A 13315-nucleotide genomic window follows, 5' to 3' on the forward strand; every position below is an offset into this window, starting at 1 on the left:
GCCATCTCGCCCCAAAGTAAGCGTAGCTTGTGCTATGGGTACTAGGAGGACTGTTGAATAATTAAATTATGAATACACCACGACCATACACACGTTGTCATCTAGCCCCAAAGTAAGCGTAGCTTGTGCTATGGGTACTAGGAGGACTGTTGAATAATTAAATTATGAATACACCACGACCATATACACGTTGTCATCTAGCCCCAAAGTAAGCGTAGCTTGTGCTATGGGTACTAGGATGACTTTTGAATAATTAAATTATAAATACACTACGACCATACACACGTTGTCATCTCGCCCCAAAGTAAGCGTAGCTTGTGCTATGGGTACTAGGATGACTTTTGAATAATTAAATTATAAATACACTACGACCATACACACGTTGTCATCTAGCCGCAAAGTAAGCGAAGCTTGTGCTATGGGTACTAGGATGACTTTTGAATAATTAAATTATAAATACACTACGACCATACACACGTTGTCATCTAGCCCAAAAGTAAGCGAAGCTTGTGCTATGGGTACTAGGATGACTTTTGAATAATTAAATTATAAATACACTACGACCATACACACGTTGTCATCTAGCCCCAAAGTAAGCGTAGCTTGTGCTATAGGTACTAAGATGAATGTTTCTAACCAAGGCCTTGGACTCAAAAAGAATAACAATAAATGCCCTGATGTTTTGTTAATAAAAATAAATTATTGCCATAAATTTTAGTTTGTACCAGAATTCTGAAAAGAGCCTGTCAATGCATCAGATAGAGAGGTCGTTCGCCGGGAATATCTGCAGGTGTACCGGGTACAGACCCATTTTGGACGCCTTCAAAAGCTTCGCCACCGATGTTGATCAGGACACTATAAAAATTAAGGTAGGTACATATAAAAGTCTCATAATCGAATTATGTATAGCCTATAGGATTTTTTTTATATTAATACCGGGCAAACCAGCTAGTGGGTCACCTGATGATAAATGATCACCGCCGCCCAAAAACATCTGCAGCACCAGAGGAGCCACCGATGCGTTGCCGGCGTTTAAGGAAATTGTTTATCCGCCCCTGGAATAACCCTAGATTGTATTTTTGAGGAAACATATCAGATGGGAGATTGTTCCATAATTTGCAAGTGCGCGGTAGAAATGATCTGGTATTTCGAACAGTAGAATATAACAGTAGTAGTAGTAGTAGAGTATTTACAGGATAAGATAAAATTTTTCTAAAAATTGTAGAAAGGTTGCAAAGAAGCTAGTAAACAAATCCCCCGCAACCCATATTCAATTTGGTAAACGTACTATTTACTAAATTAAACTAAATATAAGATCAGTATTCAATAATGTGATCGTAAACTAATTTAAAATTTATTTAACAAAATTCAAACGTTCAATAAATATAAAGCTGACAGATTTTCTTAATTTTTCAATAATATATTGATACTTGAACTAAATTAATTAATAATAAATAAATTGCACGATTGAATAGCTTTGTATACGGAAAAAATTAGCACGCATTTATGGCAAAACGTGTTTGGATTTATTTTATTTTGTACCTATCTACCACATATTATGTTACCCATGATTAATGCAAATATATAAATAATAATTATTATTAATAATAAGAATAGGATTATTCCTATAACTCCAAAAATCACAAGACATGAATGACTCTTTGTTTGAACGGCATATTATGTAAGTATATGGATGCAAATTTCAGGATTTAGAAGACCTTCACGAAATGCAGTGTGCGAATAAATGTACAAAAAAGTGTACCAAGGAAGAAAATGATTGGTGTATCATCTATAACAACAGTAAAAACAAATTGTTGGATATGCAAATGGGCCCGAACCGATGGTACAAGGCGTTCTCTTTAGAAGACGTTTTTAAGGTACGTCGCATAAAATGGATGTCATAATTTTTGGCGTAAGTAAAGTCCCAATGAAAAGCGGTGATAGCTTAGTGGGTAAGGCTTCGGCTTCCCTTTTGGGGGACCTAGTTCGAACCCAATTTCGCACCATGCACTTTCCGTAGTTTAAATGTGCTTTGTAAGCAAGCTTGAGAAGTATAACTATCCGTACCCTTCTCATAAAAAAAAATTCAAAATTAATTTATTTCAAGATTAATAAGCACTTTTGAAACGTCAAGTCTGTCTGTTTGTTGTGATTCTACCACTGGTTCGGAAGGCAGATTCTACCGTTAAGAAACCGGCAAGGAACTCAGCAGTTGCTCTTTTCCAACACCAACATCAACATCAATTTTCATTTTACATTTTTAACATTCATTTTTCTATCTTGTGAGAGATTAAAGCGTTGCCGGATGCTTCCAAGCAACCTTGTTATTATTAAAAAGAGAAGATCATCCAATTGATCACACATCCCGTTTCATAGAAGAAAGGAATACGGATCGTATCAATCACACGCCCGAAGTATTTTATCAATCGAATCCAAAATCTTCAGATCAACTTTTAAAGTTTGTGTAGTTGAGCCTTATCGATATGAAAGAGTAGGAAAAGATAGCACTACTAAATTGAATCTGCGATTTGAATGTTTCAAATAATAACTCAACTTACGCCCGAAATAAATAATCGCTATCCAAAATATTCAGGTTGCAGATGGAATTTACCAGTAGATAAAGTATACTAGGCTTCTGAAAAATCAAAATTCATTTATTTAAGTGTACCTAATTTATAAGCACTTTTGAAATCAGTCTGTTTGTAGTGACTCTACAACCGGCTCGGAACGCAGATTCTTCCGAGGAGAAACCGGCAAGAAACTCAGAATTTTCTTTTCTCTAACATAATTTTACAATTAATATAGGAGAAAGGAGAAACGAATATAGAAATTAGCAATCATACGCCCCAAATCAATAATAAATCGAGTCCAAAATCATCAGATTCAATAATAAAGTAAACAGAGCCATCCTGATCAATTGGGAATCTATCGACGAATCTACTAGTTTAGTTACTATGCACGGTGTTAATTTTAAACCGATCCCAAGATTTAACATATAGAGCTTGTCAGATCGGTTATCGTAAAAACTTACAATCCAACAAGTCTTCAACTTTGAAGACATGTTTGTTGTGGACTTTTCTTAGAGCGGGCATGTTGGGAACTCTTATAGCTTGTTCGTTTAATTTACTTTTTATTAAAGTTATATAGTTGGTTATTTTATGGTAACATAAAAAAGCGGTACGACATCTTTCAAATAGTTTGTTTTTTTGTTTCTTTGAAGTCTTTATTAAAATTTGTATAAAATGTGTGTGCAACACACATTTTATACAAATTAAACACAAATACAGAAAAAACTTAGAAAATAAAATAGAGCGTGCAAAGGCTGTCTTATCACTAAAGCGATCTCTTCCAGACTACCTTTGACGTTAGGAAAAACGAAGAAACGGGTTGGTGCAGCAATTTAAGTTATGATGGCCTGAATGATATTTTATACATTGAATTCACTGGATACACTTCTATCTTGTTTATGTAGTTGTAAGCTAGTTTAACACTATTTATTGCATGCGCTGTTTACCTGTAAGTAGCTTTACATTTTGTCTTCATACCGTATAAGCTACTTTAAATTAAATAAAAAAAAAGGCTTTCGAATGTTGTCATCACCATAACGCGCAAGAGCGCCTGTAATAGGTCTAGATGTATATAGAATTTTTGTATGTTAATTTGAATGTAATTGAAATAATGTTTATTTTTCAGGTCCTTAGTAAAGAAGGGACAGATAGTTACAGACTCGTTGCAGGAAACACTGGAAAGGGTACAAAATTTAATATTTCTCAACACTAATATTATAAACGCGAGTGTCCTTTTAAACAGACTTACAGAAAAGAAGGAGGGTCTCAATTCGGTTGTTTTTTATGTTTGTTAGCTCTCGTTAGAAGTCGGTTATTTATAAACCGATTTTTTTTTTGTTTGATATACTTCCCTTTCAATTTGCACCTGGTCAGGATCTGTTGAAGGGATCTTGAAGAAATTTTGGGAACTCTACAAATATTAAATAAATAAATATACTACGACATTACACACATCGCCATCTAGCCCCAAAGTAAGCGTAGCTTGTGTTATGAGTACTATGATGACTGGTAAATATTATACGTAAATACTTATAATATACATATAAACACCCAGACACTGTAAAACAATCATGTTCATCACACAAACATTTTCCAGTCGTGGGAACGGCCTTGGACTCAGAAAGCAGGGTCGCTGCCCACTGCGCCAATCGGCCGTCAAACGCGACACCTATATCGATTTCAGTTTTTTTTAAAGTAACTTGATCATATGCTATTAAGAAGCACTATCAAATGCAACTGATGATAAAGCCACGGATGGCCACCAGAACTGCACAATAATAAGTATTACACTGGTTGCGCTTCTATTATGGTATGGTAGGTAAGCAATTTATGCTCGTCACAATAAACGAGCTGATGGTGAAGTGCCGGGAGAACTCAGAAAAGCAATATTTTGTAGAAGGTTTTGAGCAGTTGACATTCGGCTATTATAACTTAGATATACGTGAAAAAAAATTTTTTTATTTTTTTTTATTTTTTATTTTTTTTTAACAAACAAATGCGAGCCTCACAAATTATATTGGTGTATGTAATAAATGTATGTAATGGTGCCATTTAAAATCTACTATTAGGTAAAAACCTGTATTACAGGCGACAGTGCTCTCCTTAAATTGTTGTTTCGATGATTGAGTGTATGATTGTGCGTATGTGAGTTTGCGTCGCATAGGCAATTGTGTACGCGTATATGTTTGCTTATACAAGATAGTTATTATATTAAGTTATATATACATATATAAATTTGTTTTGCAGGTGTATGTGCGTGTTTGTATGTATGTATGTATTTATATTTGTGTGTGTTTGTATGTGCGTATGTTTGTATTTCTAATTATTATACAACTAAAAAGCAAGAAATAAATATTTTCAACAACATTTTTAAGCCGGTGCCAAGTAAAATGTAGGAAATAACTGGTATTTTCCTTGCTACTATATAAAAATTAGTTGTCTGTAAAGTCTGCTTACTGACGATAGTTGAACGTGACAACGTCGTAAGAAAATACTGATGGAATGGTTGCATTTTTCAAAAGAAAATTTTAATTTTATTTGTTTGATAGATATTATCGTTGCTATAAACAATTGACACCACATTCACTTTTCACTGCACTTCATCCTTGCCGAAAACATGTAAATGTATTATTGTATGGAAGCTGTCCACGCGGACGCATCGCTCACCCAAGTAGGAGAGAGACAGATGTCGAACGCGGAGGCCGACTGTGCCTCTTTGTCGCTAGTTCCGCGCACTCACTTGCACTTCAAGCCTTAAATGGAACGCCTCAGAGCGATGTAACGCCGCATACGTCATGTTTTTTTGTGCGTGCAGCCGGCTCCATCGAATTATAAGACGTTTTCACGTCAAAAAGGAATACGAAGTAAATGATCTATATACCTGTATATGTCCCAAGAAATTGTGTCAAGCGGTTGTCCAGCGGTAGAACACCACGAGGGCTACCGGAATCACCCCCATGTATGTTCCGCGATTTTGCTTAGTTTTTGAGTTATGTTTTTTTTTCGTATTTTTTCAAGTAATAATTGACGCCTCTGTGACCAATAATCTCTTGCAAGTCGGGATTAGTCAAAAATCATAACTCAAAAAGTACGAAAAATCACGGAACATACATGGGGGTGATTCAGGTAGCCTTAATGGTGTTCTACATGTGGTCAACCGCTTGACACAATTTCTTGGGACACTGTATAACTTTCTACATTTTACTTGGCACCGACTTTAAAATGTTGTTAAAAACATTTATTTCTTGCGTTTTAGCCGTATAACAAAGTCAGTTTTTTTTTTAGTAGTACACAAGTTAGAAAAAATTAAGTGTAGGTTACCGTTACCTACCGAGTACCGACTAACATAATAATTTGGAATGTAATATCTGCAGGTGTATTTCCAATAACAAGTGAACCTCGTGTATTCATCGACATAACCTCAATTAGCACCTTAAAAGACAGCTTACTGGATGAGAACTTGGTGCTCGGAGCTGGTCTCTCCATCCATGAAGTGATGGCGATATTCCAGAGGGAGATGAAAAATGATAATTTCCGCTATTTGGAGCATTTTTATCGTCATCTGGAGTTGGTAGCGCACGTACCGGTCAAGAATGTGAGTACAGAATCCTAAAACCCTTAGTAGGTACATTATTTACGCTTTGTTGGATTTGGAAAGCAGAGCAATAGTAGATTTGACTCTACCGGAAATAATAATCAAGGTGAGAATAACAAGAGCCACTAAAATGTAGAGACCGGCCTACGAATCTTTCGAACTTTCGTTTCCTCGCAAGTGTGATAAAAAACGTAAGCATTGAGCAATTTTTATTTTACTGACTTCAATGAAATTCAGTAAAATAAAAGTTACCATACTTGTTACATAATATACTATTACTACACAAGTGCCAACGCTTTTTTTGACCAACCGCTCAACTCAACGTGCTATCAAAGGTACAGGGTTTAAAACCGCCGGATGAGAAGATTCTTTGCCAATAAAACCATACCTAAATTTTTTTTGGCTCTACTGGAGGATCGATTAACTTTCTTAAACACGTTTACCATGACACAAACGAGGCATTTTTTAGTTATAGACCTCCAAAAATCTGTATGGGGCTATCTCCAATGACGCCATTTTTAAATAGAAAATATCATGCAGCATTTTTTTTAAATACAGTGCTTGTTTTTCTTGCAGATCGGCACCATTGGGGGTAATCTGGCTATGAAGAACGCTAATCACGACTTCCCATCCGATGTCTTCCTTTTATTCGAAACAGTTAATGCGATTGTCACAATAGGTAAATATTGATTGAAGACTCGACACACCATAACCTACCAGCCGACGGGCACGCCTACATCGCGTAGCGTGGTTTCATTTTGAGAAAACCTTGTCGACGACTAACGTCTCTGCGTACTTCCCAGCAATATCGCACGACCCCCTTGGAATGCTTCTCCCATAGTACGTTAAAAATAATGGACGTGACGAATCGCGTGACGAGTCGTGTAAAGTATAACATATGTCTTTTGCTGTTAAAACTACATTCTATATATAATATCTTATATATATATATTTTTCCTGTGTGCGTGTGTATGTCACTGAACTCCTAAACAGCTGGACCGAATTTGAATGATTTTTTTGGTATACCTTTGGGTGGCACCCTGGATGGTTTAGATTCACAAATCAGCCCGACAGATGGCGCTGGGGTCCGATAGTATTCATATAATAATCTACGTTCTTTCCACGTAATTAAGCAACGCTCAGCACTTGAAGTGAACTTATTTCAATTTCTATAAGGGAGTTAGAAATAACAGAAGAGCGAGCGCTAGAAATAATGGTCGTGTCGATTTTCGAGCACGTGTGGTGGCGTACTACTACGTCTGCGACCAACTCTCAAAAGATGGGAAGAGATCTAAGAAAAATTAAGAGAGTTTATAAGCGCAAAAGAATTCAAAGCGCGGGCAAGGGATGTGATGCGATGGCTCGGGGTATACCTTGTATGATAAACTTGACTTATCCGAAGTTTGAAGGTGCGGTGTGGTGACGGCGGATCAGAATACGGTTGTCACCACCCCTGCTCTTTCCGCGGGTGTCGTACGAGGCGACTAAGGAAACATAACCGAGAACGGGCAGCGTCCTGTGCTACTACTAACCTACTGGGAACACCAACCCATCTGCCCAGCGTGGCAAACCCTCCCATCATTTCTCGCCGGCTTCTTCTCGGTAGAATCTGCCTTCCGAACCGGTAGTAGAGTCACTAAACACAGACAGACTTGACGTTTCAAAAGTGCTTATATTAGGCCTACTTGAAATAAATGATTTTTTTTTTAATTGGGAAAGGCCTCTAGACCAGCAGTGAACTTTTATAGGCTATTGATGATCGGAAGTTCTAAGGGCACGAGAGTGAAATAATAACGCAATGTAGTCACCGAAAACTAAAGAAAATAACGTAGGTATACCTAGATATGTAGGCTCTGCTTTTGAATGACTAGTCACAGGGCTAAAATAAATTGGTTTTTCAGTCGACAGAAACCTCAAGCAGAGTGAATTAAATTTACAGAAGTTTTTAACTACTGCGCTGAAAGATAAACTTATTTTGAATGTGAAGATACCACCTATATCTACTAACTTCTTGCTCAGAACATACAAGGTTAGTATGTTATCATTATCTCCTTACAAAATACCACATCCCAGACAATATGTGTATTTTTTAATACATTTAAATAATAATATATCTATTCAAGAGCTAAAAAAATCGTTCTAGAAATATAATGATAATAATATACCTGGCTTCAAGGCTCATAATTTTTTAGTGAAAATACATTATTACTATATACCTAAAATATAATAAAAATAATAAACAAAGGTTAATGCATAATATTTGAATATGCGAATCACGCCGCTCCAATCTATTTGAGATAGCACAGCAATGACTCACATACCTGCAGTCCTACCTGCCAGCAATCATCTTCAGGATACTATTGGTGCTCCCTCACACCTTAGTACCAGGGAGCGCATTATGGCATAGAAACAGTCAACTCTCGCTTCCGCAAAGATCCCTGATGCGCTACAAAAGCGGGGCAGCTTTATCAACACCCTGAATGCATTATTATATACTCGGAGAGTGTTGCAAGTTTTCAGAACACCGTGCAAACCTTCTTGCTGGCACGAAGTTCTCTCTCGATGTCAGGTTAATAAAAAGATATTTGAATTTGTATACTCTTTCTAATTTTATCCAATTAAGGAGATAGTTTGTACTTTATTTGGTGTTTGGCCTTTGCCTCAAAGACCATCACCACTCACTCATGTAGAGATTAAAGAACGTAGGTAAGCTTAACCCTCCCTGCCTAACCCCACACGCCAACCTATACGGATACGGATTATATAAGCGAATATTTGTAAATTATGTACTTACAAATATTTGCTTATATAATCCGCTTTTAATTTAATAAATTTAAATATCACTTATCGTCGATGGTCGAGTATCTGGGCCACGTTCTGAGACATGAGCGATACCAGCTGCTCCGGCTCATAATGATGGGCAAAGTAGAGGGCAAACAACGTGTTGGAAGGAGGAAGAAGTCGTGGTTGCGCAACATCCGTGAATGGACCAATGTTGAAAGCGTGGAAGTATTGTTTCGCTTGGCGCAAGACCGCGAGAAGTTCGCTGAGCTGACGTCCAACCTCCAGTAGTGGAGAGGCACAAAAAGAGAGAGAGATCACTTGCTTTAAACGGTGAAGGAAGACATCGTGAGGAAACCTGCATGCCTGAAAGTTTTCCATAATGTTCTCAACGGCATGTGAAGTCTACCAATCCGCACTTGGCCAGCGTGGTAGACTACATCCCTTTTCATTTTGAGTGGAGACCCGTGGCCTGTAGTGGGCCGGTAATGGGTTGATACTTGATGATGATAATGCCCCGAGACTGTTAGTGCTGAGAACTTCTGAACAGAAAAACCAAATATCTATAATTTTTTTGGCTGACTCTTGATCCTTATTAGGATGTGCTTACCACTTGTGAAACAAAGTTGTTAAGCGAAAATGCGCTCACATGGTATATAACTGATGAGCCGCCACCACCTTAGTTATAAAGACGAAAGTGTTGCGCAAAATTCCCTGAGTCGCCAAACTTCTGCGATCGCGATGGACTTCTGGTACTTAGTTGCTTTTGCTCATCCTTGTAGTTTAATATGGGGCTGGCTTACACTGGGTCACCCAGTCCCCCACGAGAAAAGAAATGGTATTTAACAATGCCACCTAACCCTTCATACACATTTATGATTTATGTAAACAGTATATTCCAGATAATGCCACGCGCCCAAAACGCTCACGCCATCGTCAACGCAGGTTTCTATTTCACCTTGGATGCTGATGAAAAAGTCACCTCCTCCACCATAGTGTATGGATCCATCTCCCCCAACTACACTCACGCAAGGACCGCTGAAAATTTCCTCAAAGGACACCATCTTTTCAATGAGCAAACTTTGCAAAAGGCACTAGAGCTGCTGAATGAGGACATTAAGCCCAAAGAGTTTTCTCCGGAACCAGCTCCAACATGTAGGAAAGCGATCGCTTTGGGACTATTCTATAAGGTACCAGCCTTAATTTTATACTTTACTTAAGTTTACATCCAAAAGCTGGGTTATAGAAGGAAGGAGTGAAAATCTTGATATTAAAATTTTCACTTTGATGACTCCGAAACACATAATAACAGAATAATTCTGACTTTTGGATTGTTATTAACGCACTAAATTTAAGTAACTTGAAGTACTAGAGCTAACTCATAGTAGTAGACTAGTAGAGCTTTTTAGCTTTTTGTTCGCTATGCTTACGTCTGCCGCCAATGAGCATTGCTGTGTCCTAGTCCGAAGTGTGTGGTTGCCAGTGTGATTACAGGCACATGAGTTTTAACACCTTTGTCTCAGGTTAATGGACACTGGGAACTTGTAGGACTTGTTCCTTGCATGCCCTGTGAAATGTTGCTCTGATGTGGAATCCAACAGGCAAAAAAGAACTGTTTATATTCTATTAATTTTCATCCCAGGCGATTTTGTCCCTACATCCGTCAGCCAACACTCGGTACAAATCAGGCGGCGCCGAGTTGGCCAGACCAGTGTCACACGGCACCCAAACTTACGATACCGACAAGAGCTTGTGGCCGCTGAACCAGCCCGTACCAAAAATGGAAGCTTTAACTCAGGTATGAGACTCTTTGAAAGGCCATTAAATTTTTTATTACAATTTCAAAAAGATTTGATATTCAGTAGACCTTCTGGTCAAGCCCTTTGAAACGTTTCAGCGTCATCAACCCATTACTGGCACACTACATGCCACGGGTTTCCAATCAGAATGAAATGTGAATAGGCAAATGAGTTATGTAATAGGAAACCATGCTGGCCAAGTGCGGTTTAGAAGATTTCACACGCCTTTGAGAGAACTCTCAGGCATGCAGGTTTCCTTATGATGTTTTCCTTCACTGTTAAAGCGAATGATATTTTAATTGCTTAAATTAGACACGCAAGTAACTCCGAAGTTAAAGATACCTGCCTATACGGGGATCGAACTCGGTCCCCCCGAAAGTTTTACGAACGTTAAGCTAAAACTTTAACTACCACTAAAATTGTTTTGGAAGGCAGATGCCGTGAGGTTCTTGGTAGAGGCTGCCAAAAACAATAACGACAATGGGACATTAATAATTCTTCTTTATCTTACCTTAGTTAGTGGAGTCAGCCCAACATACCTTCTTCAAATTGAAAACAGAGTTGTTGTTTTGCTGTTGACATATTTTGTTTTACGACCGGCCGCAGGTCTGATATCAACGATCCTCAGTAGATTTTTTTGGTGCAATAACCCTTTTAACGTAAAAGTCTCCCGGAGTAGCCGCATGACATAATTCCGAGACATCTATCGTAATCATCATCTTCTGTAAGGGTTGAATTATTGACAAAAAATCAATTTGGGCCGCTTGTACCCAGCGACTGCCTTGTTTTATGTCGTCTGTCCTCTGTCCTGCTCGTGACCGCAGACCCCCGTCTGTAAATACTGCAAAAACTTGCCAGTGCAGGTTCGCGTCGAGCCTAATGCCCATCGATTCTCCGAGACCATTTATTATTAATGATTAACAAGTGTTATAATTTGCAGTGTTCTGGCGAGGCTTTGTACGTTGGTGATACTATATCCACACCCCGTGACGTGCACGTTGCTTTTGTCCTTTCATCAATCTGCTTGGGAGAGATTGTTGAAATTGATCCCAGTGAAGCTTTGGTTAGTAATTTTAATTTTTTTCGAAGTAGCAATATTAACGTGACCTAGTAGTTCACATGTAATTACATCTTATAGTGTAAGTTCTGTAAAAATGCATTTTAGGTCTCAAGACTCACTATAAGTATATGAAGACTTCGCCAAACCACGGATTTCCAAATACCGAAGAATAAAATAGTAATTATTTTTACGAATTTACGGAATTTTCACGAACAGCTTTTTAAATCAGATTATAAAATCAACTAATTTTTAGTAAAACCGTACTTATGTTATTTTAGATTCCCGAGATCACTGATAGTGACTGCCTGTTAAGCATTCTTAAAAATACAAAAAAAAACGATAATTACCAATAATAAGTATTAAAGAAAGACACAGACACAAAAGCAAAGAGCAGCTGACTGTATATCTTTCTCGCTTGGGTACACTCGGTCGTTCCAAGTTCACCCGATTGAGCCTTTAACCTCAGATCGTGACGGTTCAGCCAAACTTACTACCAACGGAAAAATCTGTGTGCATTGCGCTAAGTGCGCTCAGTAAAGACGACTATTATTATTTATTTATCTACTCAAACTCATATTTAAGTATTTATGGTATAATAAGATATGTATTAGTATATTTATTTTTTGTATTTATCAATAGTATTTTTTTATTTGTGTAGTCTGGTTATGTATTAGTATGTAGATATTCGTATGTATGCACTAAATAGTGTACCCCACCTATTTGTTTTCTTTTTAGTTTTCCTAATCCTAAGGTTGCCTGGCAGAGATCGCTACTTAGCGATAAGGCCGCCTTTTGTATCCTGCTTCATTCTTCATGTGTTTGTTCTTTTTTTTTTGTCTCGTTTTTCTGAGTGGTGTACAAATAAAGTTGTGTATAAAAAAAAAAAAAAAGAAGTTTTGACTTCAAAAGCCAATGCTCAATATTATACTTATCATTAAAAATGTTTGTTTCATTTAACTTTCCAGAAAACCCTCGGTGTTGTTGGTTTTTTCTCAGCAAAAGATATTCCGGGTTATAATACTTTCACGCCAAAAGATGTACCCTTCATGGACTGCGAAGAGGAGATCTTAGCAAGCAAAAGAATCTCTTTTTATGGCCATCCTATTGGCGTAGTCGCAGCTGTGACTAGAAATTTAGCATTGAAAGCTGCTAAATTAGTAAAAATATCGTACAAGAAAGATTCCGCGAAACCAGTTCTATCTATTAAAGATGCTTTGGCAGCTCCTGACAAGGATAAGCGAGTAAGTGAATCAATATGAGATAATAAGAATGGTTAAAGAAGCGTCGTTTCAACTATAACAGGAAAGTCTTCTATTAGGATAGAATAGAATAAATTTTATTGCTTTAACAAAGTCAAATATTTCTTTATTCAAATAGGCACATAGATGGCACTTTTGATGCGTACATTACATGTAAAATATGGGATAGGAGTGAGTTAATGGCGATAAATAAATTCGTCAACTTAAAACTAAAGCTACGAGGGTTCCAAACGCGCCCTGGTCTAAGAAGAAGC

General features: G+C 37.5%; 1 protein-coding gene across 3 annotated transcripts in view; it reads left to right on the forward strand.

Moving 5' to 3' along the window:
• LOC120631590 (indole-3-acetaldehyde oxidase-like) overlaps window positions 1–13315 on the forward strand; it is a 31336-nt gene that overhangs the window by 9411 nt on the left and 8610 nt on the right. For all 3 annotated transcript variants that reach the window (XM_039901228.1, XM_039901230.1, XM_039901229.1), the window contains 10 exons: window positions 719–869; window positions 1707–1877; window positions 3694–3751; window positions 5942–6162; window positions 6739–6841; window positions 8064–8191; window positions 9846–10133; window positions 10586–10741; window positions 11683–11805; window positions 12768–13043. In XM_039901228.1, the coding sequence (XP_039757162.1) occupies window positions 719–869; window positions 1707–1877; window positions 3694–3751; window positions 5942–6162; window positions 6739–6841; window positions 8064–8191; window positions 9846–10133; window positions 10586–10741; window positions 11683–11805; window positions 12768–13043 (1675 nt within the window). The remainder of the gene's footprint in view (window positions 1–718; window positions 870–1706; window positions 1878–3693; window positions 3752–5941; window positions 6163–6738; window positions 6842–8063; window positions 8192–9845; window positions 10134–10585; window positions 10742–11682; window positions 11806–12767; window positions 13044–13315) is intronic.

This window comes from Pararge aegeria, chromosome 18 (assembly GCF_905163445.1).
Source record: "Pararge aegeria chromosome 18, ilParAegt1.1, whole genome shotgun sequence".
Classification (NCBI taxonomy): Eukaryota; Metazoa; Arthropoda; class Insecta; order Lepidoptera; family Nymphalidae; genus Pararge; species Pararge aegeria.